Source organism: Haliaeetus albicilla, chromosome 4 (genome assembly GCF_947461875.1).
Source record: "Haliaeetus albicilla chromosome 4, bHalAlb1.1, whole genome shotgun sequence".
NCBI classification, from domain to species: domain Eukaryota; kingdom Metazoa; phylum Chordata; class Aves; order Accipitriformes; family Accipitridae; genus Haliaeetus; species Haliaeetus albicilla.
This window is the reverse complement of record NC_091486.1, coordinates 4,981,274-4,996,575: the sequence shown is the minus strand read 5'-3', so window position 1 is coordinate 4,996,575 and position 15,302 is coordinate 4,981,274. Positions and strand designations below refer to the sequence as shown.

At 38.2% G+C, this 15,302-nt stretch overlaps 1 protein-coding gene across 11 annotated transcripts in view; it reads right to left on the bottom strand.

The window, feature by feature from the left end:
• GTDC1 (glycosyltransferase like domain containing 1) overlaps positions 1-15,302 on the bottom strand; it is a 185,623-nt gene that overhangs the window by 110,268 nt on the left and 60,053 nt on the right. For all 11 annotated transcript variants that reach the window (XR_011324266.1, XM_069780753.1, XM_069780757.1 and 8 more), the window contains one exon: positions 14,309-14,519. Coding sequence is in view for 10 of the 11 variants with exons in the window: in XM_069780753.1 (XP_069636854.1) it covers positions 14,309-14,490 (182 nt within the window). In the remaining variant the exon portion in view is untranslated. The remainder of the gene's footprint in view (positions 1-14,308; positions 14,520-15,302) is intronic.

Below are 15,302 nucleotides of genomic sequence, written 5' to 3'. Positions count from 1 at the left end.
GCAAAATAGTTAGCAAGCCCCATGCCCTGACGGGACATTACTGTCTGGTTTTTATCAGTGAGCACTGCAAGCCGCATCTCCCTTTGCTCTGCGGTTTCTTCTTCCACATTGCTAGACCTGAGCTATGTGATCTTAAGCCTTTAGTGCTTTACTGAAGTCCTTTTTATACAGCTCACTTCTAAATCTTACTTATCTAGAAGTATTTGTCCGCTTTTCCTTTTCCAGGCCCTTACATCACTAAGTGTCAAGCGCTTGGCAATCTAATATTCACAAATCAGGCTTCAAAGATGCAATTCTGAATCGTCTTGACTCAGGTTGTGACGAGAAGGTGCAGGGACCCCCAAAAGCATCGCTCCCCGCTTCTGCAGGAAGGAGCAGATGGGCGACTTCCAGATGGCCGCCAACCTCGTCTCACCAATTTCAACATCTGTATCTTGAATTTCATCTCAGAGGATAGTCCCGAGACAGACTGCAGGTCACTGCCCACGGCTACAGGGCTCAGCCACAAGCCAAAGCATTTTGCAAAATGCAGAATGACAAGCCTGAAAAAAGGTTAAGACTAATTAAAGTTCGTAGCAGGGCATAGCTGAAAAACTGTTCAAAAGCAGACGTTAAGGAGAAATCCGTATGCATTTTAAGTGCATCTCAAATCAGCCTTTCTCTCCCCAGCCACAAACATCCCTTGTTTTCCACATGGTACCTTGCAAACCAAGGAATACCACAGCACTGGTCCTTTGTACCTTACAGGAATTAAGATGCGAACCATGACAACCCAACCAACCCCAAATGGTTTTTTTTGCTTCCAGGTCACCCCACGGCTGAGGATGGGCTTATTTTTCAGCTTCCAGACAAAAAGTCCGTAACAGCACTGGAAGAGCACTCACAAATGGGTTTGATCCAGCTTTAAACACAATAAACTTCCCAAGGCTCAGTGAAACAGTGGTCAATGAATTTTAGCTTGAAGTAACCAGAGTAATTTGTGAGATTTGGGTACCGTCTAAGCCTAATTTTAATGCAGCCACAAACGATATTGTTTCTTCCTATGAACTTAATCCAACTTCTCTTTGGGGCAGTTAAAAACTTTAAATCTACCAACAGGAAGGTAGCAAAACAATTCTGACTGCCACAATAAGAAGCTGGTATGAATTAATGATTTTACCAATTTCATAGCATATATTCTTCTACAGTTTAATAAATGCAAAAATTAAAATGTAACTGCTTTCTTATTCTGAGTGCATAATCTCCTCAAAGCGACTATTTCCAGACATTTAAAAGAAAAGTGTATTTTACAATAGGAAAAGTGAGTATACCGCATTTCAAAATCCATTAAAATATAAAATTCTGGTTACAGGCGCAACAATCTGCCTAATTAGTTTTTCCTAATTAGCAGGATGCTCTAACCTCTTTAATAAGACTTCTGTGGACAGAATGTTCCATATTGGTTATCCATCTGAGGAAAAAACTAAACAAATACTTCTGAAGTACAGCTAATAGAACAAGCGTGGTTGGGCTTCGTGGTCAGAAGGCTGCTCTGGCGTGTAATACTGGCAATCTGCAAAAACACAGAATATTCTACCTTAAATATACCACCACACTACAAACCCCTCCATATTTTAAAGACAAAATTAAAGATATTACACACAAGGGTTAATGAAGTTACAGTTTTAAATTCCACAGCATGTGCTGGGAGGCACACAAAAAAAACACCAAAAAAACCCCCCCAAAACCAAACCAAAACTAAAATAACATATGTATGGACCAAAATACACTGTGGAAAAGTGAGCTAAAGAGATAATGGGAAGGCAAATACCACAGTGATGCTGTAACAACCCAGAGCGTGGCTGCGTAGCCGTTTTCCTCCACTGTGAAGCATTTGCTTCACATGCACAGCTTTTGTACCTTCCTCTTCGTGATTCAAAGTCTTGGTATGCACCTAGCAATTAATAGGTAACAATATTATCTCCAAATCCCATCTTATCCAATAAGAACGTTCTCATTATTACTATATATTAACCATGTAATTCAAAGGCTACCGGTTAAGAGAAATGCAGAGCCCCGGCAACATCTGTGGTCAGAGGCAGATGCTCGAGATAAAGAAAATTCAGGCCCCTGTTTTATTAGGGGTTTGCAGAGCAGCTGCCGAGCTTCATCTCAACAGCTGAAATATTCTTTATACTGCTTAAAAATGCAGGAAGCACACAAGTATCTCAGACTCCCTCCCTGCCACCAATTCATTCACCCCACTTGTTCCACCCATGCTCTGAACACATTGGTCTCATCACTCACCAATGGATCTCTTGAAGGCACAGGAAAACGATTATATCCTTCACTTTTTTCCAATCAGTATCTAAGAAAACTTAAGAGCCATGTGCAAAATATACTCTAAGAACAGTCCCTTGAAAAATGCCTGCTAATGACAGGAGGTACAGAGACAGCATAAATATTGTCTTCAAACATGCCTGAACCCCAGATACCCCATGCAATCCACAATGTCAATGACCTTCCATGCAACTGTTAACATTGGAAATTAGTATTTTAGAAGTATAGATGCTTACTTTTTAAATACTGAATGTAGACTCCACTCATTATAACATAGCATGGCACACTAAAATCTCGATTTTTTTTTTTCTGTATTGATATGCAGAAGCATATACAAGTGTTTTTCAGTCTATTTATACCAGAATGAGTATTAATTCAATGCAAGACCACTCTGCAGGTTCTCTGCTCCATGTTAAAGAAAAGAAGGAAGAAAACACAGGTTTTAGCATTTCTAACTTATGATGCAATTCTGAATAATTACATTAGACTCTAGTTTTCCAGTCTTTTCTGGAAACTATTCTTTTCTGAAACTCCTCCCTACCACCTTTGCCTAGAGAGCTTCCATCTTGTTGGAAAGTCCTGACATCTGTCTTTAAAGCACTTCAGACCTGAATGCTTCAACAGCCACAGAAACCATTGAAGACTGATTCCAAACTAGCTTGAGGTCACAAGATCCTCTGCAAGGCTGGCAATAAACCTCACAAGAGTAAGCACTACTGCAAATCAGACTCCACCTGTACCACCTTGAGTAGATGGTAATGCAACAGTCTAGAGTAGCTAGCTATGAGGACTCTGTAACCAAGTCCTCTTCCATATAGGTCTCTGGACTGATATCTGGAAGACATCATCTAAAGCAACCAGTAAACACAACAGGCAGTTGACCTGGGACAACTGCACTTCTCTCCCAATCAGGGTCCTGAAGTTTTGTGAAAGTAATGGAGAGAAAAAAAGGCAAAACCAGCAGGGTCAGCAGGCATGACTTGTACGATACAAGGGCAGGTATGAAGTCACTGTTTGCTCCTGGGGTAACTGAGAGTCAGAAATGCCAAGAGATGCGTAACACCTGATGGCAATGCTGGGCTAACTCAAGTACCAACCACCTACTCAACTTCTTTTTCCTCCCACTTTGCTACCACACAACTAAGACTTGTGGATGTAACAATAACTCTTGAACCAACTTTACTCTAGGATAAGGATAGCATAAAGAAGTAATTTAAGGACTGAAGTCAAAAAAGAACAAACAAGAAAAAGGTCAGTCTACTGCTGAAGACCAAAAAACTTCAAAAACTTGCCAAATATGACAAAATAGGCTGTTCATAGAGGACCCCTGCAATCTATCTAATCAAAACCTTCACCCTTCTCCATCCACCTATTAACATCCAACACGAGCCTCAGCCTGTGTCAAGATGAACTGGACACCCTTGAAGGAAAACAGGTCTAAAGCACACATTCCTTTTTTTGTCAATGGATACAAGGCAGACAGAAGCTATGTCTGGCACTGTAAACAGTATGATGTAGAGTACGTCAGTACTTCCTTCAGAAATAACATCTAATTTTGGCTCATCCACAATTTATTACAGTATAGCTATAGCAAGAGAAATGCTCCTTCTAAGTTAATTTAGGAATCATTTCACTCAAAAAAAAAAATCTAAATCCTTTGTTACAATTTCCCCCAAAATTCATCTCCTCTTCTTGCATAGTTTTAGTGTCTTTAGCACTATTTCTCCAAATTCATTTGGCATCTAAAATTTTTTAACTGTTGTTTTTAATAAAATTGATTACCAGGAAATTTCTGCATATGCACAGTTTAAAGTAATTCCACTCCTCAGGGTTTAAACATAGAGATGTCGCTATGCATGATAACTGTTCCATGTTTAGTGAGTTACAACTATTCTGTCATGAGCAGGAAATGCATTTTGCTCACAAAAGCCAAAGGCACTGTCAAACCTGCAGCAATCTGCAGAACAGTAGGAAAAAAATGCCTGCAAACTAACTGCTACTAGATAATGGTCCCATTTATCATTCTTAAATTCCATCTTTAATTAAAAATGGGATATTCTCTTACATAAATAAAAAAAATGCAGATGTTCTCAAATGACTCCTTTTCAATTTAATTCTTCTGTATATACAGTATTATATACATTCAAAAATTTCATGTTATTACATAATACTTAATTCCAAGATGATTTTTCCATATTCCAAATCGACAAACATCTCCATTATATGTAAAATATGTTATGTCAAAAAAAATCACCACTCTTCAAGAAAACACAAGTTAACAAAACTCATAGCAGGAATACCACAAAAGTGCAACAAAAATTAAAGTTGAAATAAATTTTCTATTCCTTTACTTATAATAATTTACACCTTTTTTAAAAAACATTTGATAAATCATTTGTTTAAACAATTTAAGTAGTTACATCAGGTAAAATTGGTGTGACAGAAACATTAGGCCTGCTCTAGATACATCTTTCCTCATACTAATTATCCAAAACAATACTGTTAACAGATATAAATTCTTCAAGTAATTCTTCTGCAAAAAGAAAATCACATATTTGCTTTTGATGTTGTGTCCACTGCTGTTTCCTTCATTCTTCCTTCAAGTTGCTATTAGACAGAAATATAAGCTCCAGCATGCAACAAGTAAAATGGAAATTAAGAGAGCTAAAACAAAAAATGATGAACAAGCGGGCGAGGTTATAAACATAAACAATTAAAAAAAAAAGTGCTCTAAAATGGAAAGCATTCTTTAAAATGATTGTGTCCACTGGACCATCAGAGTATATGTGCAGGAGGAAGGGAGGAAAAGACAGGGACAAAGGACAAAGGCAAGGAAGGGAAAATACTGTCCAAGGAAATAAAGAGATTGCAAAAATCTTCATTATGGAATTATGAACAAAAAAAGCCTTTTGGTTGCTTTGTGTTTGTCAAAGATACTCAAATGACTAGACAAAATTTACATAGATTTTCAATATTTTTTTTGAAGGGAGGGTAAGTGAATCATCATAATGATTCAAAGCATACCAATACCAGGTATCATTTCCAAGATACTTGGGCTGAGTAGTATAAGAGGGAAGAGGAGAAGAAAATAAATTGATCAAACTGTGATTTGGGGGAGTCAGAAGTCCATCTTAAACACATTCCATCGCACCGTAATTTGGCATATAGATTGTAATCGGACTACAGCCTAGGTATATGTCGCACGTTTAGGGAAAAATCGACATCATAATCCACAAAATCGAGTATTTTATGGCCCAATTTAGATTAGCATTTCAGTTTGATACAGAAGAGCATTTATGAAGCAACCATCCATCTCACAACCATCCTCACGTAGAGTGCCTCAGCTCTCACCAGAGTGGTCTCCAAGATTATGAACTAGATCCCTTCAGATGAAACTACACGAGGAGGTGACATTCCCAGAGAGCATTTAACGGACTCCAGTGTTGTCTTGTGGACATTCAGTCCTTAAGAACCAGGCTACGCTTAGTCTGAAATAAAACCCCCTGAAATAACGCTCTCCATGGACATTGGACCAGGAGCACCACTTCACTCTACCACCTCTCCACAACCCTATCCAGTTGCGTTACCTGTTAACAGGTATCACCTGCCTATGCAATCATGTGCACATTATAAATCTGTCGACAGTTGCAATCCCAGAGGAATCAAGGAGATAAAACCAGAAAACACCTGAGGGCACATTTGCTAGAGTGACCGTGGCCCTGGTCGGTGCCTTCAAAATCCACGGTGAAACTCATGGACACCCACAGCAGATGCCAACAGCCCACAGCTGGCGTGAAAAAGCAGCTGGAGAAATACTGCTTGAACTTTCAAGACTGTACCACCCAAGCTCGTCAGAAGAAGCCCCCACCAAGTGGTCACGGCAGTTGCAGTCAACGGAGACAAGGTGAGCAGTTATGGCACGAGTGGGAGCAAAACCTGCTGAGCAGGGTCCTGAGCTCTCAGGTACCGAATTCTTGGTCTGTTGTAGACTGGCAGCTGAGATGTCCCCAGCTACCTGAACCAAGACTTTCAAACGTCAAGGTATTTGGGTCAGGTTAATGCTTGCAAAAAAAAAAAAAAAAAAAAAAAAAAAAATTAAGTGTTAAGGTAGTTCTCCCAAAACTGTTTTGCTATAAACAGTTTGCATAACAAAACTTCTTTTCATTATGTATCAATTCACAAAATCCAGCCAAGCTGTGAGTAGTTAAGGAAGTTAGTTATGACACCGGAATACAAAGCTATAAATCCAAATCATGTGCAAACCAAGTATCTGACAAAATTTGTACTATTTACTTCTTCAGTGGAAAAAAAAATAAAAAATTTGAGATTAGGAAAAAAGCAGCACAGAAAAAAATAAAAAACAAAAATCAAGATTTTTTTTTTTCTTTATTAGACACATACCAAAAGCTTTGTTTCTTTCCCTTTGGAAGATCAAATGAGTGTTGTGGACTAGAATGACAATGAATTGTAAAATGTATCATATTCTTTATAAAATAGCACTGTGTATGTTATTTGAAAATAGAAATGTAATGTAATCCATAACTAATCTAGAAATAAAATATATACACAGCAACCATTTAAAAGGACAGATAAAATACTCATTAAAATCCTAAGTGTAGAAATACTGAATCATAATGCACAATTTCATTACGTTTTACTGCCAGAAATGTAAATATCAATTCTCCAGGTGATACATAAAATTCATTTTAGAAAGAAAAAGAAGGATTTCACCCGGCTTTGAGAATATAAAGGAAAACACATGCTAGGGTTTGAAAAACCAGACTGTTCTTTCCTTGTCTCATCAGAATATTTTTCTGGAATTTCAGCAAATCTTTTACACATCAAACGGACAACTGCCATTTCACATTAGCACTTTCTACAGATCACCCAGCAGTCCCAACCAGCGTCCTTCCCGGTCCTGCACTTCTTGCATCGTGTTCATCATTCCCATCTTATTTCTGCCAAATTTGAGATCATATATATACTTCCACCGGCTTCAAAGGAAGGAGCCTGCATTTAAATTAATTGAAAACCTCTTTTAACTATCCAAATCGTGAAATTGCCTAATAACGGGACTGTATTTAAAAAAAAAAGCATGTTGGACAAATTAAACAACTAAAGTTTTTGGAGGGAAGACTGCATGTGGGGTTTTCCACACAAAAACGTAAAGAAAACCTGTCACTTTTAAAATGAATAGCTACCATCTGCCAGCATTTTATCTGAGGCAAAGTTGATTAATGCAAAGTGAATGTTTAAGATCACATTGCTGTCTGCCTGAATAAGTTTCAGGTAGTTTACTCAGAAAATTATTTGTCCTGTTTCTTAAAATAATTTTTTTGTTGTTGTTACTGGATTCTTCCCCCTGAGCTTTTACGCAGCCAGACCTAAGAATAAAAAAAAAACATTTGCTCTCAAATCGCCGAACTGTACAAGGACTTTGTGCACCAGAACATTGTTTCTGGCCCCTCTGCGCCGCGGCAGCAAGGTAATTAATCTGCCCGACAAAGGAGATCCTACCTCCTTCAGCGGCTTCATGAAAACTTTCAGGCAGCCTCTCTCCATCCTACTGCAAAGTGAATTTTAGCAGTCTAATTGTGAGCAGAGAAACCACAGCAGTGCTGTTATCCTCAATAGGAAATGATTTTGCCCTTAGACCTTACTTCATTTTTTACTGGATTACCTAATTCTTACTGGATTCATTTTTTTGCTGGATTACTTGATTTTCGACCTTTATTTACAGTATCTTCCCGATTAAAGAAAAATAAATTTGTTATAGAATTTACACATTTTCCTTTTGTTAACTCTATCAAAGCACTGCTTTATATTAGTGTTCTGATAAAAATCATTCTCAAATACATTTGATTATATGCTTTTCTTTAAAAGTTTGTTTCCTTTGAACAATAGCATTTTCAGAAGCCGTTTTCAGAACAGATTTGGGGCAACTTTAACCTAAATCACACAAAACCCAGCTTTATGTGTACGTTCCCACGTTATGTACTTCCAGCATCAGATGGCCTCCAAGTTTTTCCCTCCTCGGTGGGAATTTCACACCCGTTATTCAGGCTGGGACACCCTCTATTATCCGGGGCTACAGAAGTGGAGGGCATCATCTGTGATAAGTGGTGGAGCTTCATGCTGTTCCATATGGACATATATTCTTTTTGCTTACACTTTAAGCTGGCTGGACACCAGCCAGCTCTGGTCAGAAGTCACAAAGTTGTTTAAGTCAGTACATGGTGCCTGTGTCTCGTATCTCGGTGGGGTTTATTGGTTTAGGCTCGACACGGCGCTAGGACGGCCATCTGGCCCCCGGTGCGAATCTAGCTCCCGACCGGCTAGTTCAAAGCGTGGGAAGGACGAACGCGTACGCGTTTGCACGAGCCCACGTGAACGAACCTTGGTGAACGCAACCGATTTGTTTAAAAAAAAAACACGCAAGCAAGTTTAGCATTAATGAAATTAAAGTAGTAATGACCCTTTACTCAGCTAGGGAGCATGAAAGGGGAGCACGGGACGAAGCAGTGTGTCCTGTACCCTCCTTTGGACATCTCTACAGCGAGGTAAGAACGTCATTATTTGTATCCGTCAGTGAGGCTATAGAAATGAGTAAGTTACGCCCACATGTTTTTTTCAATCAAAGATGAGATCTGAAACCCGTCTTCAGAGAGTGATGGCTATTATGTTTAGCCACCTTATTTCTTCATCCCTTTGTATCAACTGATTAAAGTACAAAGCACAACTCACCAGCCTATTCTCTAGGAGCACGGTCCACTGCATCTGACCTAAAACTGCACAAAACTGCAGTTAAAATGCACAAACACTTCTTAACTTTACACTGAACAACAAAGAAATGGCATGAAACTAAGAAAAGCTCTGGGCAGAAAATTATTCAGCAATTCCAAGAAGGTGAGCCACATCCCATCTTCAAATGTAATGAAGTTGAATAGTAAGACCCAAATACACGTTCTTGGAAGTCGATACCATAGATGAGATTCAAGTTTTATTCACCTATATACAGAAGCAAACAGCACAAAATATGCTCCCCCCCAAAAATAGTATCAGGTAAACTTTTTTTTTTAAATTGCAGGTACATGGTCATCTTTTCTTTAACTAACGTACTACTCACACATACAATTTATTTATTTCTTACCTGAGTGTTATTAGGGCCAAATGCTGGGAAGGCCTCTAATGCAGGGAAAATAATTCCACTTCCTACAAAGATTATATAAAGCTGCACTTCCAGCATTTGACATAACAATGTAAAAAGACAGAAATGTTCCAAGCACAAATGGGCATCTATGTATTCAGCTTTAATGAAATGGCTGAAATTTGCCCTGCCTTGCTTCAGTTCACATCTTCAAACATCTTCCCCAGGACATATTACTTGCAGATATTTTTTTGAAAAGAAAATATCTAGAAAACAGTAAGTACTCTACCTTATCAATGCTCACACATGCAAGCTGTGTTACGTTTTCAGTGAGACTGAACTACTCACTGGAATAAAAATTTACAGGAATACCGTTTTTAAGAAGACATTCAGGTGACACCACTCCATCAGTTAGTAAAGAATTCACTCTATAATAATGCATTTTCTCCTTATAGAACCAAATGAAAGCATCAGATCTGAAACAATTTTAAATCTAGTAGTCTTCACAGGTTATTTAAAAAAAACCCAACAAACCCCACATCTACATTATATACTGTTGGAATATACTAGACATTGCTGAACACCATACCTCCCAGTTCTGTTTGTGCTTTTTTTTTTCCCCAGAGCTCTATTAATTGAAAACAATGATTTGTTTTCTCTTTTGTAAAATGTAAAAAGCATAGAGTTTGTCTTTAAAATATAGTTGTCAAATATCAAGGGGTATATATATGCTAACATTTACCCTAGGGGTATTTCAGGGCTAGAGTCCGTTACAAATAAAATCTTTATTCATATGAACAGCTGCCTGGGGGGCAATACTGAATGTTACACATAATATTTATATATATATATTTAAAATAATCTAGCAGTGCTATTAAAACAAACTGGAAGCTACACTGCATTTAGTCTCCCTGTTTTGCAGATCTAAGTCTTATACTACTAACTTTTTTGGTTTTGAATTACTTTCTGTAGAGGATAGTCCCTAAAATATAAAATGCTTTCGTCTAGTGTGTCATATCAACTGGTTTATTATTTGAAATGTAAAAGATTGTTCATGGTAATAAAGAATCGAATTACAGAAAAAAGAAAAGCAACCCTTTTTTTCTTTCCATTAAATCGTGCAACAGTATCTTCGAATTTGAGAACTTTCCTTGAATTAAGAAAAAAAAAAAGGCTAAAAAAATTCTTTTTTGTTACATGCTTTCTAGAATTACTGAAGAGTCACTGTGTGCTATGGAAAACAACCTTAGACAAGATCAGACACCTACATTTATCAAAGAGTTTAAGCTGTCTGAAGCAAGTTGGGAGACAAAGCAGACAACGCAGCAGCTCTGCAGACTGCCAGCAGCGTGAGGAGGTCACATCTCTCTGCTGGACCTTCCTAATTTAAGGAATGAAGATGATAATATTCCATCAACTGCTAACAAAACTCTTTAATTGTTGAAAAGCTTGTCTAGAGAAAGCAGACAGTAATTCTGCCCTTCTTCAGTACATTTCAAATGCTGTGATTTGGAAATTGCCACAAGGATGAAACTCCTCTTACTAATGCAACATCCAAACAGACACTTTCTTTCCAATTAAGGAAAAATCATGTAAGCTTCTGTACAGCAATTAAGAAAGCTCTTAAAAATACTCAGTTCTATGGCTGCTGTACATCAATATATTAGACTATTTCAAGTGTAGTGGCCAAGTAAGCCACCTTTAAAAACTCTCCTTATGGCCTTCCAAGTTGGAGGGACTTGCTGTGTGCCTCATCTTCCCCATTCATCAAGGCTTCTGTCCTCCTTTAAGGAGATGAATGAAGACATGAGCTGGTTTAACGACACACTGCACAATGAAGCCATGAAAACAGAAAAGCAACATTTTTTCTAGAGAAACACAGCACAGCCTTTGCATCAGGGAACTAATATAAATCTGTGCAGTGTTGCAGATAAAACACTAAGTGTCCGGTACCTTCCAAAATAGCTACATGTGTTCCCCTTGAAGCGTGAGGACATCTCCCTGTGACAATTTTGGGTAGATCTCCTCGTTTTTGCACGGGAACATCATTTTATTGCACACCAAGGTATCGGCCGCACGGTTCACAAAAGTAATGTTAGATGCACCGCTTGTTACCAATTCAGCTTTAATTCTTGCTCAAGGGAGTACATGTCTGTGCTCCAATAAAAGTATTTGCAAGTTCATCACAAACCCTTTAGTCACTGCAGAGTATCTGAATTTAACATCTATGATTCTGCACCATATATTCTGCTTCAAAAGCACTTTCTAGACTGTTCCTTAACTCACAGAGCATCACCTGAAAACTAACAAACATGCTTCCTTCCCATAATCAGCTTGTATGTATAGAAGTATAGATCTTTGAAAATGTATATATACTGCTGCTGTATAGATATATAGCAGTATCAGATTTATTCGCATCAGTATTTTTTCTCACACATAACAGCATCTTAAAATACAGTTTGAAAAGAAAAATTTAGTAATGCAGATCTGTCACCAAAAGTGTTTGCACTCAAAATATTTGTGACCTTTCTGTATTATTAAACGCACAAATAGAAACAAGGTATTTATGAAGTGTCCCATTTATGAAAATCACTTGTAAAAGAAAATTTTTATTCCACAAATAATGTCAATATTATAAATAATGCAAATTTGGTATTTCCCATGACCTCAGAAGAAGGTTGAAATATGTAAATATGTAATTCAAAACACACACTCCTGCCAGTTTGCAATGAGAATTTTGTCTTAAACTACTACCTGGGAAGCAGATCTTTAGTGGTTACTAGCAAGCTAGAAATAGAAGAATCAATGTTCATTTTAATCAATGCTTTTTCTAATAGGAGAGAGTAGTCAGCCTCATTAGGTTGTAGTCTGGTGCACTTATACTTTCAATTTAATAAAATACTTGAAACATTCAATTACAAAACAAAGATTAAAAATGTGCAAGTAAAGTAGAAGGTACCTCTATCAGTTTCCCTCTCAGCAGTCACATCAGCCCTTGTTCCTAAAATTTGATCCTGCCTGCCAGGATAAGGTACATACTCTTTTTTAAACATTGCATCTTTGTCAACTTTGACTATTTGATTCTGTCTGATCAAACCCTAACAGCAACAGCAAAGAAAAAGCTTTCCTCTCTAAGTTGCTCGATGGGTTATATCAGATTTATTTGCTGTCAGTAAAGGTTATATTTGCACATAAGTCTATGACAGATTGCAAGTTTATTAACTTCAAGTGAGTTTTCAAGCTGCTGGGTTGAGGGGGGTTTTGTTGGGTTGTTGGTTTTTTGGGGGGTTTTGGGGGGGGGGGGTCGTCATTCCCTCCCCCTTCCCCCAAGATGCAGGTTACTTGACAAATTGGAGTTAAGTTATCTTAGGTCAATGTAACTGTAAGTTAAACTAATGAAGTGTATGTCTATGAGTGATGTCTGATTAGTTTAATACAGTTAGTGCTGGACAGCTTGGGCTGCTGACCTTGAAGGAACACAGATAACATTGTGATGCGTTGGAGGATGTGGTTGCGATACAAGACAAATTTACATAACAGTTTGTCATATACACTCCTCCAAAACAAAATTGTTGCAAAAGGAAAGCTATAGGAAACCAACGCTAAATGCCTCGCACAAGACAAACCAGGGAAAATTAATTATAACATTTGGCTTGGGATGGTAGCTTATTTTAAATGCAAGCCAGAAGCAGGCACAGAAAAGGTGCAGACATTTGTATCGTATGCATCCCAAAACGGATTAGACATGTTTGGGGCAACACTGTTCAAATACAGCCTTCTATAGCACACGATCTATTCTTGAAAAATCATATTGCTTCCCCAGTTGACAATGTCTACTTGCTCCTGGTAACAAATACCAGACCCAGTTCTGAACTGTAACTAGTTAGCACATCATTTAGGTGTGCTCAGAGTCCTGCCGAAGTTTGTTCTGTTGCTGAAAAGCAGCTGCTTGTGCTCAGACATCCCCGTGCACGAACAGGCTCTCTCCACGAAGGTGCAAAGTCAACTGAGTGCTCATTTACTACCCACGCCGTGATGCTCTGCTGCATGCTCCGAGCGGAGCACGTACAGCACCACGCGATATGTCCCTGCTCGAGACAATCATCTTACCACATCTCAACTGATCAGGTAAGCCAAGCAAAATTGCTCGTTTTAAAGACAGCTTGGTTCTGGAGTGACTGATTCTCACTACATGATAGCTATCTGTTGACCTAAATAGTCTGCTTTTATCAGTCCAGGTTCTAGCTGATAGAAATTTGCCACTTACATAAATGCATAATTGACATCCACAGTTGCTGGCACATTACAGAACCGGACCGTCATTAAGATAAAACTGCTCCCTTAATCCTCCAGGTCAGCTGAGTAGTACACTGATAAATCAGACTTGCTAATAGATACATCGTGATACTGCAAGTGAGGAAGCTTGCAGCATTCACGTGTGCCATCTTTCAACCTGATCTGTGAAGCACAGCATTTCTGTGCTTCACACTGTGAAACACAGTAATATTTCAGTATTACTGAATTCACTTGATAATTATTTTAAAATAAGATGTACATATACACGTATACACCAACAGGTATCCGTATATTTGCACTCTTAGAGACTCTCAAGGACTACCGATGCAAGACAAAACAGTCTAGGAAACTCTAAAACATGGCAGTAATTTCCCAGTTAAACCCCAAGAAGTCAATGCAAGAAGAACAACTTGTATTGTCCACTGCAAATCTCCATTTGCTTGTGCATACATGCTTGCATGCACATAACCAAAGACTCAGCTCAAGAGACCTGGTTGAAGGCCTCCCTGTAATTTAAGTTTAGAAATTATTCAATCCCTGGGTTACCTGTAATTAGTACTTGTTGGCACTGTTTGCATGAAATAAAGAGCAGCAGTCCGTGCTTTCCAATGCCACTTCTTGGCAGGAAGCGTACAGAGGACACAGTCGTCTTGTAGCTCTTCCTGGAGAAGATCCATCAGCTGTTTGTGGGAACCACCATAAAAGGCTTCAATGAGAAGAACACTCATTTTCCAAATACTTCAGAACTGTTTGGATTCTGAAAATGACAACAGAGAATATTTTACTTTAAAAACACTTTTTTTTTATTTAAGAAAATTATATTGGAAAAAGCGCAAACATATTGCAAAGCATTACTGTCGTCATTTTTCCTGTGAAATTAATCCTTCATATTATATTAATGAGTTTACTTCAGAAAAAACTACTTAGCAATTATGATGACAAAATTATCACACCTATTAGCTTCAACCATTAAAAGATACTGTTTGTAATTTTTAAATGAATCAAAGTGTGCAGGACTTAAAAAAAACCCTGTATTTTGAATTTATTGTTTTGTTTTCAATCAGATATTTAAAAGCAGTTTTACTTTACACACTCACTCTTAAATACATGCAATTCTTCCATAGCTTAGGAAATAGTTTATTCATTTTTACATAGGTTTGCCCCCTTTTCCTAGATAAAACTAAAGAACAACTCAACCACACTTCAGCCCCTATGCTTGCTAGTAAGGGTAATTTGGGTGACTTAAAGCCAGCGAGCAGCCTGGGGAGATGCAGTCTGAGCATCCCCTCAGGACTCTCTCCTGCATCACTGGGAGCTGGGATCACCACCCGAGCAACACGCTCAGACCCTACAAGAGATGAAAACCACGTTGAGGGTTTGGGGGTGGGTTTTTTGCGGGGTTTGGTTTGGGGTTTTTTTGGTTTTGGTTTTTTTTTTTTTTTTTTTGAGTACTCCAAAATGGCTGGAAGAGAACCTTATTGCAGGTTTAAGGAAGCTCTGATGAGAAGCCCCAGAGCTGCTCACAAACAGGATGCAAAAC